At 42.0% G+C, this 19350-nt stretch overlaps 1 protein-coding gene across 1 annotated transcript in view; it reads left to right on the forward strand.

Moving 5' to 3' along the window:
- c21h8orf34 (chromosome 21 C8orf34 homolog) overlaps positions 1–19350 on the forward strand; it is a 52553-nt gene that overhangs the window by 19410 nt on the left and 13793 nt on the right. Inside the window, exons 8-10 of the mRNA XM_070928334.1 lie at positions 11179–11314; positions 15626–15711; positions 15842–15915. Coding sequence (XP_070784435.1) covers positions 11179–11314; positions 15626–15711; positions 15842–15915 — 296 coding nt within the window. The remainder of the gene's footprint in view (positions 1–11178; positions 11315–15625; positions 15712–15841; positions 15916–19350) is intronic.

Consider the following 19350-nt stretch of genomic DNA (forward strand, 5'->3'; position numbering starts at 1 on the left):
CGAGTAAAGTAGCCTATTCCTGCATTGTAACACTACAGTAAAGGAATATGCACATATGCACGCACAGCAGTTGCCATAAAAGTATGCAACACATTTTAGAGTTAAAGCATCTTTAAGATTTATTGCACTAGTAGCTCTTTAAAAGAACCCATCAGAATCTGAATGGTTGAAAGCTGTAGCTAATACTGGGAAAAGTCCGCTTTTCTACAAATACAACTCAATTTAAAGTCACTTACTTTCTTCTAGGTTATCTAACAAATGCCGGTCATACAGTATTACACTGAGGAGTAACAACCCTTAACTTAGTCTCTTTTTTATGCCCCTGTGTCTGCAACATGGGGCCCCAATTATAGTGCTTCAGTGTCTCCTCAGAGCTGCTGCTCTGTGGTGACACAAAATCTACGTATGTCTTTGCTCCCTGTTCTACTGTCACAGTACTGAGGCACTTGTGCTTGTTAGCAGGATCCTTTCATCAGGGTCATCCAGAGGGTCACGTTTCTTTATTGATGTGTGGCTGAGCGGCTTACAGCTTACACCGACCAGAGCTGCAATACGTAATTGTTCTTATCCTCCTTATCCTTATTTCATTGCTTGTTTAGCTTATAAAATATCAAAATACTAGTCACCAAAGCCAAAAATGGTGTCTTAAAGTGGCTTATTGTGTCTGAAAATTTGAAAAAATGTGATCGACTGATTCAACATCTACAAGTTTTAAATTGGCCTCTGCAGCAGTGACTCTAAGACACATTCAGTACATTTATTGTATTATGGTAATTGATTTTATAGTGGACCCAGTTATCTTTTATCAATGAGTGGATTTTATTCCTACCGTACATGTGGACCTTGAACTGTTTTCAGCTGCTCCATATCAAGCTGCTCTTCCACAGTAAGTGGAAAACAAGGCTTTCCTTTCTTTTATATCAGCCGAACACAGTCGTGACCCAGGACAGCAGTATATAATGGTGAAAGATACAACCATGAAGCAGGATGTTGATGGCCTGTGATGGCCCTCCTTCATCATAGCTCTGAATAGTCGGAATATTCCCCCAGTGGCTTTTACGCTACGGACCAGGGCAGTAATTCAAAGCAAATAATGCAGCGAGGTCATTTCTGATCCTCTGTCGAGGCTTGGTCACGGTGCTCTCCACAGGGACTGCCACCACTGTATTGACTGTCACTCTGAGTGGCCCGCCTCACCACTGCAGAGTTGATTAAAGTGATACTAACATTCTGCATGTGGTGGTCTGGTGGACTTGAAATGAATGAATGACCCCAGGAGGATATCTGGGCCTCATTTAGAAAGAGGGTCCTGGCACACATTTTGTGGCTGTCCAAATGCATGCCAAAGATGACAGATGATCGTTGGCAGGGATGGTGATCTTGTGATAGTATATTGATCCCTGAAGAAGATATTTATCTTTTCCCTTGCTGCTGTCCACATGAAGGTTAAAACATATGGTCACTCCTGGAGCTGGTGGGGATTCAATTACTTGCTCAAGGACTCTACACCAGGTGCCGTTAGATAGTTTAAACTCGGAAATCAGAAGATCTTCTCTAAAATTATGATATAGCAAAAGCTTCATGTACTGTAGGTGCAATTTGTACAGGTGTTTTAGAGAAAACATCCATAGATAGGATTGTTTTTCTTCTAATAATATATAATCATGTAACAATGTCATTTTTTTAGCATTCTTGTCTCTTAATTTTGGTGTACCAAAGCAATAAATTGTTGATTGATATCGTGCTCAACAGGCTTTATGGTGCATTGCTACATAGGAAATGATTGCCTTTTATGGCCTCTCACATGCAGCAGTACAGTCACTACAGTACCAGAGATTGTTGGAGGCATGTTATCTATTTAAGCATATGCTTAGGATGACCTCTAGTGGCTAGAACATGGTATTACAGCTGCTGTGTGTGAAGTCTGTTTAGAAGCATTGAGCCAGGACAAAACAGTTCACTTATTAGAGAGGCAGATGAGTGTGTTTGAATTTAGGTAAAGTGGCAGAAAGCACTTTTAAACCAAAGACACTCTCATTCACTTTCATAGACCCACAGTGTTTTCTTTGGTATATTGCTGTCTTGTACAATTCTAATCATAGACACTCATCCCAAAGGAACGCCAGTAGTTTCTCCGTGTAGTTGTTCTTTTATCAGTTGAGCAGAGCTTTGTTCATCACACCTGCTAATTGGCTGTGAACATCCTTGTTGTGCCGATTGCTGGTGTACAGACAAATCCACACTACCCAAATGAGAGCAATTATATTAGCGAGAAATGAACAGGTCCCATGGTGCAGACATGATCAGTCATTACGTGTCCAAACCTCTGGGGGACGAGGAGCCACACAGCCACAGTGAACAGTGAACTGCACCAGTTTGTCCCACTGTGCAACAACTACAACTTCTGTGAGAGCATAAGATGCGTAATAAAAGCAAGCTTAGAAGATACCAAGAAACTTAGCAACTAATCCCTATTTCCATACAAAGCAGAAGGGTTTTCCGAACAGGGTGTGTTTTTGCCAGCACCTGCATAAGGAGCTTATGAGAAAATAATAAGATTCACTTGGAATGGTTTATAGTAGTGCTAGCCAGTCGTTGTCCAGATTGAATACAATTATAAAAACCAAAGACATGGTTTAAGGTTGATTTGTTTTGTTCAGATTGTTCCAAAAAGAGAAACTAAAATCAGCTTAGAGGCTAAGTCTTATTGATTCTCTAACTGCTCTCGGGGATGGCACTGTGTTTTCCCAGTTGTTTTCATTAGTTCTATGCTCAATATTTACCACAGTCAAAACCATATTGAAAATGAATATGACTCACATGTTCTTGTAAAGCCATGGAAAATGTCAAGATTCTAGCTTTTGCTGGGCGGTGAGACCACAATTTTATACTGATCTGAAATAAGAAACAAGCTGAGTTCAGTGTGTGGGGAGAAACACCCTGTTTTTGGCCTTGCAGTGTTATTTTATGGTAAGTTAATGAGACGAGTTGGCCAGTTCCCCACTGTAAAGTTACTGTTCTCGTCATCCTTGGTGGAAGTATTCCATTTTGGAGACATACTCTCAAAATCTCCTTTTGTTTATACAACAAGTGTTATTTACATGCCTGTATGCATTGAAAAACATAATCATATACTCTTTTTTTACTCTACTCGAGCCCTTCAGGCCCCACAGACATGTTGCTCAGTCAAGAATTGAAGGGGAACATCAGAATTCAAGGGGTTAAAGAGTTTTATTTAGAAGAGGGAACACTTTCAGACATTACTTTCAACTTAGAGGTCCTGTTGGAGGGTTGTAACATCCCATTTCACATGCACACACACTTTCATTGAGAGTAACAAAGCTTCTCTCAGTGTGAAACCTTCACACAACAGAAATCAGACCCCCCTGCATGAGTCCACAGACATTTTTAGTACGTTGACCCACTCTGGCACGATTTCTGAAACAGGAGAGGAGGACGTGAGAGTAGCTTTACCCACTCTTGCTGATTCACAGTGACAGTGAGGATTTGAAGCGGACAGGATGAGGGTAGGATAAAGCTATGTCTGATCTTTGATACACAGAATAAAGCAGCGTCTGGTGGATGAATTACAATGCCTGTGTGTGGCTCTTTTGTTTGAGGACGTTATATCTTCCTTGAGCTGCCAGCAGTATGTTACAATGGCAGGGTTTTCTTAATGCAAAATAGAATATGTGAGGGAAACAACCTTTACTTTTTTTACCACCCAGAAATTTAAGTGAACATGTTGTATGTTAGGAGTTCGTCTGCTGCACGTAGACCCCTTGCCTCTGAGGGTGATTTAGGTCTTCGCCTTTCAACTCATAGAGGCCTGAACATTTACTTAGTCCTACTTAATAACTTTCTGTGGTGAAAGATCAGAGCTGTTATTATTAGCTTTATTGCAGATAGAAGAATGTCAAATGTTTGTTGTGAATATTAAGAATAGCTCTCCTTTCCTGTGAGAAAGATTGAATAGAAATGTTGTGTTGAATTGTCCTGCAGGACATGTATATATCATGTGATAATGTGTATGCCCTCTTTTAGCCATTCTAACGGCTCCAGACCATCTATCAGATGGATTGAAATAAAACTTGGTACAGACATTCATGGCCCCCAGAGCATGAGGTCTACTGACATTGGAGTACCCCTAACCTTTTCCTTTACCAGCAGGCCAAACCTTTCACTCCTGCGAAATAACTCAATATCTACTACTAATTCAGTTTGTTCAGTATTTTGGTTTAAGACCAAATGCTTGCAGAACTAATGACATCAACCTCAGGTGTAGTTTGTGTTTAGTGCTAATTAGCAATTATTAGCATGCTAACATGCTAAACTAAGATGGTAAACATTTTACATGCCTCACATCAGCATGTTAGCAGTGTCATTGTGAGCATGTTAGCATGGTGATGTTAGCATGTAGCCGAAGCACTGCTGTGCCTAAACACAGCTTCACAGAGCTGCTAGCATGGCTGTAGACTATTAGCCTTGTTGTGCTGTAGCAGCAAAAGTGGAGCAAAATTGACCTATTTTACATAATATTGAGTAGTTAAAACACCACGTCATATTTTATTAGCATATTATATCTCTGTATGTAAAATTTTAATCAAAATGATAAACACACTAGCTGTGACATAAATGTAGTGGAGCAAAAACTACAATATTTTTGTTCTGGAAACTCATGAAGTAAAAGTACAAAGGAGCATAGTATGGAAATGCTCAGGTAATGTAACCAGCTGTACGTGTGTGTCCCTGCACGTGAAGGACTGATTGCAGTGCTAACATGCCTAAGAGCGGTGTCTTTGTCTTCTGCCTACAGGCCAACATTTAGATTGCCCAAGTTAGCAGACAAGGCACGCACTCCCTGACGCCAGCAGCAGTAACAACCCCCCTGCCATACACACTCTCATCACCCCCATTGCCCCTTTCATTCTTGCCCAAACAACCAAAGACACAACAGTCGCCCTGGAAACAATGTAAACCAACAACAACACAGCAGTATCATCATGGTTATTAGTGCATTTAGAGCAGAGGAGGAGGGGGATGAGGACATGTATGTCAGTGGTGTGAGCTGCTTCAGCACTAAATCTTTCTCTTGAAATAAGCTTTAAAGGGCTGGGTTCACCTCTGAAGGTTTTGCCGGCCTGATGGTGAAAAGAATGTCCCCAGTAAAAGTCTAACTGCGCCCAATTTGACGCCTGTAAAAGTCTCCATGGTGCAGACGGATACGCTAATCGAGAGGCAAATTGCTGTGGTATTAGGGTGGTATTACTGGAAGCAATTATCAATAGGCAAGTAGACTGCTGTGATCATACCATAAATCTAGCAGTAGTCATTATGCAGAGCATGGCCTAATACCAGCCAGCGAATGTATCTCCAGTGTGCGTAAGCGCCTTAGATGAATTGAGCAGATTATCTGAATGGAAGGGAGCTGAATGAACACAATGATGCTATATTGTGGCTACTGTAGCCAGACCTGGAGCAAAAGATGGCAGATAGACACTCAAGGATGATAAGGGACTTGTGTGAATAGAAGCATTGTGTTATTATAGGTTAATCGGCTGAAGACCCCCAACAGTGCTGTGTGCAGCTTTATCTAAAAGTATGATAAAATAAATGAAGTTACATCACTGTTCTCTGGTTCCTGTCTGCTGCGAGATTAAGATTTAAGAGACAAATAGACAAGAGAGTTATAGACTTGATGTCATTATGCAGTACTTGGTGTGTAATCAGCAGTCAGTGTGTGTGTGTGTGTGTGTGTGTGTGTGTGTGCGTGTGTGAGTGAAAATGTCGTGCTGCACCTCTGCTCTGGTCTGTGTGAAGTGATGTGTGGGCTGCTGTATCTATGCGTTTATCACAAACAAGCAGGGAAACAATGATCTCCATAAGAAATGTAGACATTTAAAGACAAAGGTGAGAATCACTCGTACTACATCAACCATTATCCCATCACTCATGTTAACTTATGTTTGTTTTATGAAACTTCTATCATCAACAGACTGTCTAGACTCTTCTTGTACAGGCACATTCCTGTTTGATGGCTTGCTTAATTTTTATGAGTGATTAAAATCATCATTTTGAACTGTAGATGGCAGCCTTGATCCTGGCAGACAGCTGTCTTGATATATTTACTATGTAATACATAAGAAAAAAAAAAGCACAAAGTATAATTCATTTTGAAATTTCCAACATACAAGACCGCTCAAGTCACTTTTCCGACTACAATGACTGGCATTGTGAAGCATCAATACATCAGGCTTTGCTGTGTCTACAGTGACGTCCTAATCTCTGCAATATTTGCGGTTAGAAAGTGAGTTAAAAGGAGGTTTGCATCAAGGTCTGCGATAAGACTTTCCACAGACCTCAGAGCTGTGATGTTACCCTGCTCATGTGTGTCCCCATCTGATTCTGATCAGGGTTTTTACTGCTGCACTCAGAGTTGTGGGGGCTTGGAGCCTAACAGGCATATTTTTAGGCCAGGAGGGGAGGAGGGTGCAATTGAAAGCCGAGACATAATTATGAAATGTAAGTTGGAATATTGTTTTTATTACAAAGCCAAACAAATGCGTCTCTGCCGCGACTCACATCAAAGATGTCTGTGTGACGACTAACCGCCGAGTGGCGGCTTTGTGCTTGAGGTTTAATGAAAAGCAAATGCTGGTTGTATGTGTGAGGGCAGCAAAAGTGTGAGGTCTGCAAGTGTCACTGTATGTGTCGGGCTGAGTATGTGCTGCCTTTTAATCTATATCTAGTATGTTGCTCACACATGTGGGTCTCTGTGTGAGCGAGTGCAGCGTTTGACTGCACACTGCGAGGAGCAAAGCATCCATCACTTACAGACTATTAATTAGAGCCCAGTATTATGTGGTGGGACGTCGTCACTGCTCATGAAAGAATGGAAAACACAATAACTCACAGCACTTGATGAAATGCCTTGGATTTGGTGCGCAAGATGAAGTGTGTGCGTGTGTGTCTCCCTACTGGGTAGTGCGTTAGATGATTCAACCCCATACATCATCCGAGACGGTGTATGTTAAGTTATTTGTGAAGCCAAATGCGCTTATTATGACTTCAGCTCTGTTTTCAGCCCTATGAAGAGCAGCATAAAGTCGCTATCTAAACAACATTAAATTACATGGAAACTTGGAAAGAGAAGCAGACAAACACTTTATCTCTGCGCTCTGATCCGCTCCTTTCTGGCTCTACTGCGAGTGAGTGATTGCGGCACGGAATTCCTCATCGCTCAGGCCTTTTGTTGGGACTGCATCGCTCGAATAGTTTCCATTTCCCCCGCACCCCACACACCTACCCCCAGCTCAGACCCATTTTATTTATCTGCCATGTCTCATCGTTAGACAGAGGGAGCACGCATGGCTGCCCCGGTGCCCAGGGAGTGGAAATGTGACGGGCTGACAAACGGGCGAGTGTGGACAGACGTTTGTTGTGTCTAGACAGAGGCCTGGGAGGCTGTCATGGTCTCGGGTAAACTGGTCTCACGGGAGACACACTGTAAACTTATCATGGTGGTATTGTGTGGGAGGCATGCTGGGTTCTATTGTGAACCTGGAGAGTATGCACTCAGTCATATGTGTTTGACTAAGTAGACACGGAGAAGAAAAGAACTCTTTGACACTAGATTTGTGAATTCGCACATGAAAAGACGGCTTGGTGTTTTTTAGAAGTTCCAGGTTATATAATATATAATAGTTTATCCAACATTTCAATGGCTGCATTTAAAGTGTAGTTAAGATCTGCTACACATTGAAATATAGTGAATTAAATGGTGCACTCTGATCTGAAATGTCTCTGTTTCTGTTTGCTTGAGGCCACGAAAATCTAAATTTCTTGACTAATAAGAAACAATGTCTGCGGTCATATTGAGGCCTCAAGTCATGACGATACAGTGTGAGCGTATGTGTCAGAATACTTGTGTGCATGTAAAAGCAGTCATTTACAATGCTAACACCCAAACCCCAACCCGTGAGACACATATTCATCACTTAAACACTCCACACACAGGCCCTCCTCAGTGTGGTGTCAACACAGAAATCTGTCACCTCTCCCTCCCCAGAGTTGGATTCAGCCTCGTGGAAGGCTGACATGGCTGAGACTCAGACTGCTGTTGCACAGATGAAGGGCTGAGCCCATTCTTAAAGCCTAAACGGGAAGTTTTAAACCTCCAAAAAAGACAAGTCCACCTTTTTGTACCCAAGACTCTCGCTGTGACCTTTTGCCATTAGCTTTGTTTTTTGTTTTCTCTCCATTATTGTGTCGTTTTATCTTGACCCGAAGGAAACAAGTCCAAAAGACAAAGCGGGAGTTGAGGTGACAAGCAGCTGTGTACACTGAGGTCATGTTCTCTTTCAGGGTCAGAGCCGGTTGCTGTTATTCTTTTGGTATTTCATGAAAGCTGCAGCCTCGCAAGTGAATGTTTCCAAGTGTCAAGTAATGATTTGTATCGCAGGCTATGACCCAAAGAAAATCTGGCATGGCACATTAGTTAGTCGCCAAAAGAAGGGAAAATGGTTAGAAGGGGAAGAAGTGGGAACGGACGAAGAGAAAAGAGGAAAAGGTGAAGGCCCATAACTTGAGCAGTTCCCACGACCAAAATTGCCCAAATTGCTGGTGGCGCTCTTTGTCCCCACCCCTTCCAATGCATACCGTGATGAATGAGACATTTAATATGTCCCTGCTCAAGGGTATTACTGGAATGTATCTGTCCTCCTCAAAACACTAAAACTCGTTCTGAGACAGCCTGGACACAATGTGAGTGGCATGGCCGATGTCAGCAATTAAAATGTAAGAAAACCAAGAAACTTCCGGACTTTATTAAAGGTCTTGAAAAGTCATATTGTAATGTGCTGTCATTATTTATTTACTTATTGGTCAGAGGTTTTGTTAGCTCTCTACATGAGAACCAATCTGTGTATTGACAGGAGTTTTGACATCCACCCCCCCACCGCCTTAAACTTATTGATGCACTCTTTTATTTATGTACTTGCTGTGTTCCTATCTGTTAAAAAGAAGCATGTACAGCCATGCTAGCAGCTCTGTGAGACTGAACTTAGGGACAGCAGTGCTTTGAGCTGAATGCTAACATGCTGATGTGTAGCAGGTTTAATGTTTACCATGTTCACCATTTTAGTTTAGCGTGTTCCTAATTAGCACTAAATGTACCAAATTTCATGGAAATCCATCCAGTAGTTGTTGAGACATTTCAGTCTGGACCGAAGTGATGGGCCGTCCAGAGAGCAATACAGCCATCATGGCGAAAAACATGTAAGAAACTCCAGACTGTGCATTCATCTCTTCTTATTGTTTTTGCTCGTGGACTGTGGTTTGTGAAAAAACCTAAACTAAGAATCAATTAACAAAAGACTCTGCTTAGAGCATCATGTCAGGGTAGAGTCACAAGTTACTGGATTAGATTGAAGCACTGCGTTTAGGTGTCTCGTCAGAATGATTTCCTGACACCCAAAGGAGATTGGAGGTGAGATTTTCTGGCTCTGCGCCACGCTGATGGATGGAGGGAGAGCGTTCTCATGAGCGAGTGTCACCTAATCTAATCCAGGTGATTAGTCATGCATTCTCCTCTTTCAAGGTGTGAGGCCCATTTTTCTCCCCCCAAACCAGTGGCCAGGTAATGTGATCTCTAAGCGAAAAGTATCAATGTTGGTTTCAAATACCTCCACACACACACACACACACACACACACACACAGACGGACTGCACTGCACTGCACTGTACATACAATAGTAGAAACAATGGCTGCAGGAGGCGAGAATACATTGTGTGTCCTGAAGGCGACCCCCCTCATTGGCAAAGCTCCTAAATTCTTCTGGTCTGATGGGAAGAAAGGGACAAATATTGTTATGGTGACCGGTCAAAACGTTCTCTGTGATTCAACATGTATTTAAAAAGCTTGACCAGCACGCTTAACCAAGTAAGAGTCCAGAGACCCACTCACTCTTCGTTCTCATAACATGGAAAGTACTGCAATATGTTTTATCTCTGGAGGATGCACTCGAAACCAAAATGGTCTGGCTGATTCAGACTCTCCCCTTTGATCCTGTTATATTTAACGAACCGTTATAATTATCCGCTTTGCTACAGAAAACATTGACTTCATATTATTTGACTTCACTGCTGTTCTTTCATAAATCTTGTTATTGGCGTGATTTATGCTTTCATTCCCTATCATGCTAGTACAGTGTCTATTAAAGAAACGTGTGTCTTGATGCTTAAAATGTAGCACTCTGATGTGATAGCTGATGATCCTGTTTAGTCTTCAAATCCAAACTTCAAACTTCCAATTGTTCCATGTGGAGAGCATTTGGTTGCACAGGGAACAGCTGTATTTTTGAGATAAAGCAGATAAGGCAGACAAAAAGAAAGTTTATTTAACATGTACATGAGAAACAAAGTGAAAAGAACCTCTGCACCTGTTATCTGTGTGTGTGTGTGTGTGAGCATATGTTCACATATAGCTGTTGGGGCTGCAGAGAAAAACAGACAGTGTAAGAGGTTAGGATGAACAATACTGGCATGTCTGATACATATGGACTTCTTAAGAGAGTCAGAGGGAAGAGGGTCTATGTTTGTGTGTGTGTGTGTGTGTGTGTGTGTGTGTGTGTGTGTGTGTGTTCTTGAGGACACAGGGAGAGATCAGACGAAACCCAACTTTTCCAGCTCTCCATCTCCCTCTTACCGCTCATTTCTCCTCGCCAAATTCATTGTTCTTTGTCCCCTTCGCCCTCAGCTTGTAAACGTACCCTTCCTGTCTCTGTGCTGCCATGATGTGGCGCTGTCATCGACTCTTCCACACCGCTCCCTGTAACAAAGAGTTTAGTATTGATGATGCTGATAACTACTCTTTGTTCCCTCTGAATGTGTATGTTTAGTGGATGTGTGTGTGTGTGTGTGTGTGTGTGTGTGTGTGCAGTGCGTGCGAGTGAGCACAACAGCAGGGCTGGGCTGAGAATGTTTGTTTACTGTGATGTGCTTGTTTGCTCCTTTGGCTCTTAGCAGACTGTCATCACTGGGCATCATATTGACAAGGGAGAGACCAAAGCATGATTAATGACTGTCCTTTCTCTCTCTTGTTTTCTTTCCCTTTTCCTTGCTTTCCTTCTCCGTCCTCTGTCTCTCGTTGTGTCTCTTTGGCTCCCTCCGCCCTTCAGAGGACCTGGATGACCTGCGGATGGAGGGTGTGATGGGCTTGGCTCCATCCGGCAGTAAGTTCAGCCAGGGACGCAGCTCCTATCAGCCTGAACCGCAGGCCAAAGTTACACTCAACATCTGCTCGAGGTGTGCCAGGTAAATGTTTCCACTTTCTCTCATCTGGTGCCTTGGAGAGAGATTGTGTTTTTTTTAAACAGCACAGCTCTATAGAGTCGATCTGTTCTTGTGGGGATTTAAAAGAATAGTTTGAATAGTTTTTTGGGAAATGAGTAAATTAATACCACTCTCATGTCTGTCCAGTGAATATACGACTAAAGTCAGCAGACGGTTAGCTTAGCTTAGCATGAAGACTGGAAACAGGTGTAGAAACGATAAGTTGCGGTTTTACAGGGTGTTATGTGCTGGTCTTTATGCTAAGCTAAGCTAACCAGCTCCTGGCTGTAGCTCCATATTTACCGGACAGACATGAGAGTGGCATCAATCTTCTCATCTAACTCTCTGCAAGAAAGCAAATAAGTGCATTTCCCAAAATGTTTAACTATTGCTCTAAGGCTTTAAATCATATGAATATGTTTTAGCTACAGTTAAGTTGAGGCTATTACTCTAATCTAATCGATTATTTTCATTCCATCATCCAAACTTGTTCCTATCCCGGGTCATGACACCTCCTTGTAGCCTACCCTCCACTCCCCCACCCACTCTCTCTGCATCTGTATCAGAGGTAGCATACTTCCACATTCAGAACAGAGAATAATATCATATCTGAAGTACATTCCGGTGTGGCTTGTTTTCACAAATCAGCCCGAGCACTGGCAATCATCTCCATTATCATCCTTTCTCTCTTTATCACTGTTTTTCTCTTCTGACACATTTCCTGTTCCCCCTGATCCACAGCATCAGTCTAGAGCTCAGGTTTCGGAGTGTTGGGTTTGATACCATAGGCAGGTGTGGGCAGGACTCTTCCTTGATGCCAGTCAAAGATAAAATGGGTGTCTGTTCGCTGAGACGCCAGGCACACATCTGCCTGCACGGCCTCCTCTGTTTGGGGTTTGGAATTTGTTTGTTTCCTACTCTTCTTTCATTCATGCTGCTTATCAGTTTCGCTCCACGCACGGGCTGCAGGATGTTGTCAGAGGTTCTGTAGGAGGATGAATGGTATTGGTGGATTTTTTGTTGGCAGTTTATCGACTGGATGTTTTTAAGCAAATAGTTTATACCTTTGGCTTATCATTGAGTCCCCGGGTCGGAGCAGCGGCAGAGCGAAGCAGCATCTGTATCTGGAGTCGTTTTTTGGCTCGTGCACTGAGTTTTCTTCGTGACTGAAATGTCAGACATCTGTTCTCCTTCTCTGTCTTCCTCTCTCCTTCTGGTTCAGTCCAGATTCTTGCTTCGTCCTCTATAACGTGACCACAAAATCCTTCCCAAGTTTTATTGGCGAAGGAGTCGTGGTCGTTCATAGTCAGTTTCGGTGAGTGTAAGGGCCATAAACGGATCACTAAGCTGGAAAAGTATTGCACGCATGGTATGCCTTTTGTGCTATTCAGGAGACACGTAATTCTGAAATCAGGAGTTGTGCAGGAGTTCATGCATGCACACACTCAGATACTCATGAATCCACGCATGAAACATGTGCATACATGTCCTTGCATGCATACACACAGAATGCCTCTGTGAGCAGAAGATAGTGGAGTCAGGGAGCAGTTCGGAGAGGGGCATCCTTACAGAGACTTAATGCTGCGTGCATTAACACCCTGTCTTGATGGGATTGCTTTCATGGCTCAATATGGGGCCAACCTTCAAAGTGACTCCTCAGAACACTAACACATGGCCTAGTTAGTGCCCTTGAGTTTCACACCTGCAGACAGTGTTACTGTACAGATGTGACCTTGCACTCAGGCTGAAGCTTTAAGTCATTTTTTACAGTTGGTTCAGTATAAACTGAAGGCCTTAGAAGATCTGATATTATATAACTCTCACAAAGATTGTAAAGGGTTGCTTGGCCCTGTATGGAACATGAACACTGATCCAAGTTGGACAAGCATTCCTCACATACCGTCACCCCTCAGGCAAACACATTCGAATTCAGCTCCTTTTTTCTGCATGTCATGGGTCAATGAGGTCCAGCATTCTGCAAATTACACTTCTGTTCTAAACCATGAACTGAACTGAATTGTCTAAGCGGTCAAGCGAGACTGAGCCACTTGGCTTTAGCATGTACCACCCAAATGCAAGGAAAGGTGCCGCTTGCTTTCACACCCACAGCGTGAAGGCGACAACTCGGTTCCTCCCCAGTGAGCAATTATTAATATCCAGCAGCGCTCCTGTATGTTGCTGTGTTCAAGACCCACCTGTAATGTTACAGGCCAAGGACATAATATGTAAATTAATTACTGTGGACTTAAACTACACAATAACAGAAACAGAACAAAAATATTTTAAGAAAACACTGTAAAGAAGACCAATATATTAAAGAAAATACTATATTTACTTTCAATTCAGGTAATTTGTAAAATATTTAAAATCAGAAAAACTTTCTTTTAAAAAGATTCATAGTGTACATTATTGATTATGTATATATGATACGTTGTAATATGTGTATATTAACTTTATTACTCAATTGAGTGTAATTGAGTTTACTAGTAAGCCTTGCATGGTAGCATCCCTTTTCTTTTTGTACTTTCCCTTTCCTCCTGTCCAGACCATAGACTGTATGTAAAGATGGAAGATGCCTCTCTACTTCGTCCCACTGAACATTTGTGGAAAAAGTTTAGATGTTTTAGTTTGGCCCATCTCCCATCTGCTAACATGGAGGGGGCAGGGGGGGGCTTACACTGCAGCCAGCCACCAGGGTGCGATCAAGATGTTTTGGCTTCACTTTTGGGGAGCTGTCATGTCGTCCATCTTATCTTACAGTCTATGGTCCAGACACTGTCCGCACCACCCAACAGTCCAGTCAGCCTGTGTGGCTCCTAAGCAGCAGTGGCAGGTCAGGAAACACGCTGCTTCCTCTGGCTCTCCACTGGTTGGTTGAAGTGTAAAGTGCCGTGTGGCCTGTGTGTTGTGGGCATGTCTGTGTCTCTCGGGCTATAGCTGTGGTCACACCAGCATTTCATCCACCTCCTTCATGCACCCGATCAGTTCTTTTAATGGGTATGTGCTCCTGCCACAAAACCTCCTGTGTGCAAACGCATCCCAGATCTTGGGCACAGTCTGGAGGAGCTGGTGGTGCGGTCCAAGGAAATGGATAGATCTCCACAAACCTCTTTTGGGCTTGTAGTTCTCATTAAATTAATTGCTTTCATATCAGGAATGTACTGAGGGAATGGTAGTCAGGACTTGTGGCTATGAGCAGCTTTTGTTCAGAGAATGGGAAGGCCTTGTGATAGTCATCTTGGGTCCTTTTTAATGGTCTTATAAAGACCATTAAAGAGAGCGAGAGACAAGGAGAAGGATGTATAAAGAAGGAAAGAAATAGAATACAGTTTAAAAAGCTGTGTTCTGCTTTCACCCTCATCATAGAGGTAGAATCCAAGAGGCCCTGCGGCTTTGACGGAATGAAGCAGTGCCATGAAAGCGTATGCATTGCTTTGTCTTCAGCTAATGGCTGCGCCGATGACATGGAAATAGCATGCAGTGAAAGCATTTGGAGCTAAAGTAGTGTGTAATTACAGTTAATATGTGGTATGATTTCCAGTCGTTAAAACTATGCTTTAGAAAAATAAATGCTGTTTTTAATTCCGTACTGATGTCAGAGTGTGTGAAGTAGTTTGCAGAAGAGTGTAAAAGCAGTGAAAAGCCACGTGTAACATGTTTATCTTCCCTCCAAAAAGGCATTTCAATCTCTGTTTGTCTTCTACCCGCAGTATACTTTCCTATCTCCAGGAAACTTAAATCTTTTAGTACCTTAAGGAGACAGCCAAATCTCTCAGAAGCGCTTCCATTTCAGTCCAAACAGATATCTTTGGGAAAAAGGCTATAGGGGTTTGGAACACATTATGATAAAGAACAGTAACCAAATGACTTAAGGGGAAACAGAATCCGTGTGCCAGTTTTTCAGTTTTGCTTTTTCAGTAAGCAAAGTTACTTCTGAAGCAAGTGAGCTGTGTACAGTTTTATCCATTCGACTATTTCAGATTGATTTTCAGCGGGATGAGAAGCTGTGATGAAGAGATAGGATTTGTGCGCCAAAACTGACCCCCATGTTCTTCTTTTCTTGGTACCATCACAGATTTTGCAGAGGAAGAGATCACAAACTCACTAAACACTTCCTCTTTGTCTCATCACCTCAGACTGATAGAGACTTGCTTGTCTTTTCGTTATCTGGCATTCAATTTCCAAACATGCATTGCAGGGTTGAGGTTGAAAAATGCAGATTTGAGAGATTATTTAAACGCACTCGACTGCCATTGTTTACAGTAGTGTATATGTGTTACGTGTTGTCTCTAGGTTGCAGGGGGACAGTCTATCAGACACCAGATCTGAAGAGGAGCACAGGACTCACATATCTGAACAAGCTGTACCTGACATCTCCTGTAAGTTGCACAACACAGCTCAAATTCAGAGTTGTTGTTTTTTTTAACCTCCTTTTACATTCTTGTGGTCTCACGCTCGGCTCTGTCCTTCTTTTTTCCTATTTGTGTGTGTGTGTGTTGTCTGGAGCAGCTCCATTGCCCGGGGTGGACACAGTGGCGGGACGGTTGCAGGAATGCGAGGCCTTGTCTCAAGTGTCAGCCTCTGTAAGTGTCCTCCCTACATCCATCACCAAACAATTAAGATCACTTTACAGCCATCAATTACCATGTCGCTCTGTCCTCCTCAGCCCCTATTGTCGGAGTGTGAGCGAGAACCACCTCAAGCCTTGTGTTAAAGGGACAAGACCCAAGCAAAACTGATCCATCTTTATGTGGGCATTTCAGCTTACACAACAGTTGATAGTGCTACACAAGTGATACCCCAATTAGAAATCTCCCCGTATCACTTTGCTTGCCTCTCAGGGCACTTGTGTACGATCTGAAAAGTATAAATGAAAAGAATATCTTGTGGCACAACAACAATTGAAGCTGATTTAGAGGTTTTATACAATAGACTTAAATATGTATGGGGTATAGGAGCACACACAGTTTTGTTCAGTCGAAGCATTGCGTGATAACCTCACATGGTTCGGGGGGAGAAATCTATAGAGGCCTTATGTGGTACACAGCAGACTCAGACACTCACATGCTGTTAATAAAACGGCCAGCTAAGACGCCGGTACCTTTTGTATAATTACCCCCCCCCCAAAAAAGCCAATACCTTTTTTTTTTTTATAATTGCCCAATCTAAGTGTTAGACAAGGCTTTTTACGGCAGTTTTTAAAGAAAGAAAGGGGTTTGGAGCCAAGGCATTGCTCCGTGTGTGGAGCAGATGCAGAGAGGCTCCAGACTAACTGGGAGCAGACTTTCAGAGACTGACGGCCCCGTTGAATCAAAGCCTGTAGTCGGAAGTCTGACGGATTAGGCCAAATACACTAGCCACTATCCAGAAATTAGAGAAAATGTGCACCTTTATAGCATCAAACTGCCATTGTTATACTCTTTTTTTCTCAGATGTTTCAAGTGAAAAGCTAAGGCTTGACCAGATGATAGTGATTTAAACAGATTAATTTAGCTTCCAGCTAAATCTGATGTCCTCTTCACCGCTGACCTTCACATCCACATTGAGCTTTTATTTTGCAGCTGCTTGTACCAGAGGACTGAATGCTCCATCTCTCCCCTTACCCCACATCTCCATAGGTTAAGCCCTGTCTGGCACACTTAAGAACAAGGTACTAATGTGTCCCATATGGAAACCACAAGTGCAAACTCCTCTACTGTCATCTACTGTAGCTAATGTGGCTGTTTTGTGTTTAATTGCTTATGTTTGGCTGTCTTTGAAAGGCACATGCAATTTGTAATAGCTTGTTAGTTTAACTGGTCCTTCAGGGGCTTGTGGGCCACAATCACTAAACGGTATGGAAAAAAAATGTAATGCTTTTATGAGCTTATTTGGAAAAAACACAATGGTTGAAGTCATACAGTATGAGAAATAACTCAGTCTCTGTAGCTGATTGTGTTTCCTTTTTAAATTAACTTATTATTTAATATATCTGCTGCAGTATTTGCTTAGGTACATATATTTTTGAGAACACAAGTGCGCTTTGCGTTGGTCGAGAAGTGTCCACTTGTTTCTTCACTAAGTGTTCAAGACGGATGCTTGTAACTTTTTCTAGGTTTGAAATTTTGAAGTCGTATTTAATTATTAGCACATTTCATCATGCATGGCTGTCGTTAAATGAAGTATGCCTTGCATTGTACTGTGCATTGCCCTCGTTTGGGCAGTAAAAGGTTGGTGATGTTGGAAAGTAAACACTGTTAATGGTTATCATTATTAGTCCGACAGGCCCCCTGCCTCTGCCAGCTCCTTTAGGTGATAATTGCCCCATAAAGACAAATACTTTCCTAAAGCAATCGCCAGAGCAAATTCCTCTATAGTTTCCTTTTGTAAGTGTTAAGTGATATGTTTTAATCAAATTTAGCTTATGGGTGTTACCATCATAAAATCTAAGAGGGGAAACTGTTCATTTGTATGTTAGAAATAAGATAATTAGTGTGATGCAATGCCATGTGTATGATACAAGGCAGAGCCGTTGTGATGGATTATTTTTGTTTCCAGGGGAATTTTGGCTGAATTTCAGCCGATACACTCAATTACTTTTTTTTATCTGGCACCAAAGGTTTGTTTAGGATTTCCAGATTTTCCATATTCTGTTTTTTTTCTTAATTTGTCATCTGCTTGCTATATGCCCTAAATTAGTAGAAATACGACAAGTCAGCTGTGTGTGCTATAAAGCTGATTCTGTTTCTTTTCAGTGTATAAATCACATGCAATTGCGACAATTTTATTATTTAATTTCAACCTTTCAAAAGATTTCAAAAGAAGTTGTAGTGGGTGGTACATTCTTTTGTGCTCGCTGATCTCTCAAGCAGATATTCTCTCAACTAGTAGCCCCGCCGTCTTCAGGGTCTAATATGCACACAATTCTCACCTTCACTGAGAGTGCTAAAGAAATGTCATGACTAAAAGCTTGCACTGCATATTGTAGCTGCCCCAGAGGCCAAGCATTGTTGGAGAAGCAGGAGCAATAGTATGAACAAATCCTTTACATCTTACTGAGTGTGTTAATGGTCCACTTATATTTGGGATTTTCAAATATTTTATTTATGAATTGACCCATGTAAACACCATGTCCTGTTTACAACATGGATAAGCCCATATCACGAATATGAAAAAAACATTTGAAAATGGAAGCTGGGTGAAGCTTTAAGTGTATTCTCTGATGTCTGACTACTTCTATTGTACTATTTGTACGATATTAAAGTAAAACCCCAATAGTTAATTCAGCGAGAAGTTTAGAGAGCTTTACACTATTTTAATATATACTCATATTCAGAATATTAAACGCACTATTTGGCACTAATGCTGTGTGTTCATCATCACATTTGCCTACATTTTACTAGTTCTCACCCCTTTGCACTTTTATTGGCACACTTAATTTTCTGTGCTGGCTGTTCTTGTATGACTGAGGGACAGACAGTATGTCATACAAACTGTCTTTGTAATGCTTAAATGAAAATCTAACTGTGTTATTGTTGATATCCTGTTTGCTTTTGGCTGTGCTAACTCAGTGGTTGGGCCGGTGAGCCTCGTATACAGTCCATAAAATCCATTAGGTGATTCTGCTGTGAGCCAAAACAACAGGAACTCATTAAAGGTTGATTGTTACTCCTCACATCCCATAGCCTCCCATGGCTGTGCAAGCTACTGTAGAAGGGGCTGCAGCAACAAAATCAGTTATTTGGAAAGTATCTGTTGTTTCTTACAGTTAAATTTAGTGGATCAACCCATTCGACGATTTGGTTTTGTCAGGAAAGATAGACAATGAAATCTGTAAATTGTTGTTTTGCTTTTGCTTTTGCACTTGAGTTGATCAGCTGTCTGGATCCCAGTGTCCAGGAATACATACATAATGCTTGTCTGTCATGTGCTGCCTTACGTCTGTTTTAAAGAAGAAGATACTCTCTCCCTGCACGTTTGAAGGGTTGGCAGGCAGTAAATTCAAAAACTTTGTTGTTTGGTTAGAATACAAGTAACCC

Source organism: Enoplosus armatus, chromosome 21 (assembly GCF_043641665.1).
Source record: "Enoplosus armatus isolate fEnoArm2 chromosome 21, fEnoArm2.hap1, whole genome shotgun sequence".
Lineage (NCBI taxonomy): Eukaryota > Metazoa > Chordata > Actinopteri > Centrarchiformes > Enoplosidae > Enoplosus > Enoplosus armatus.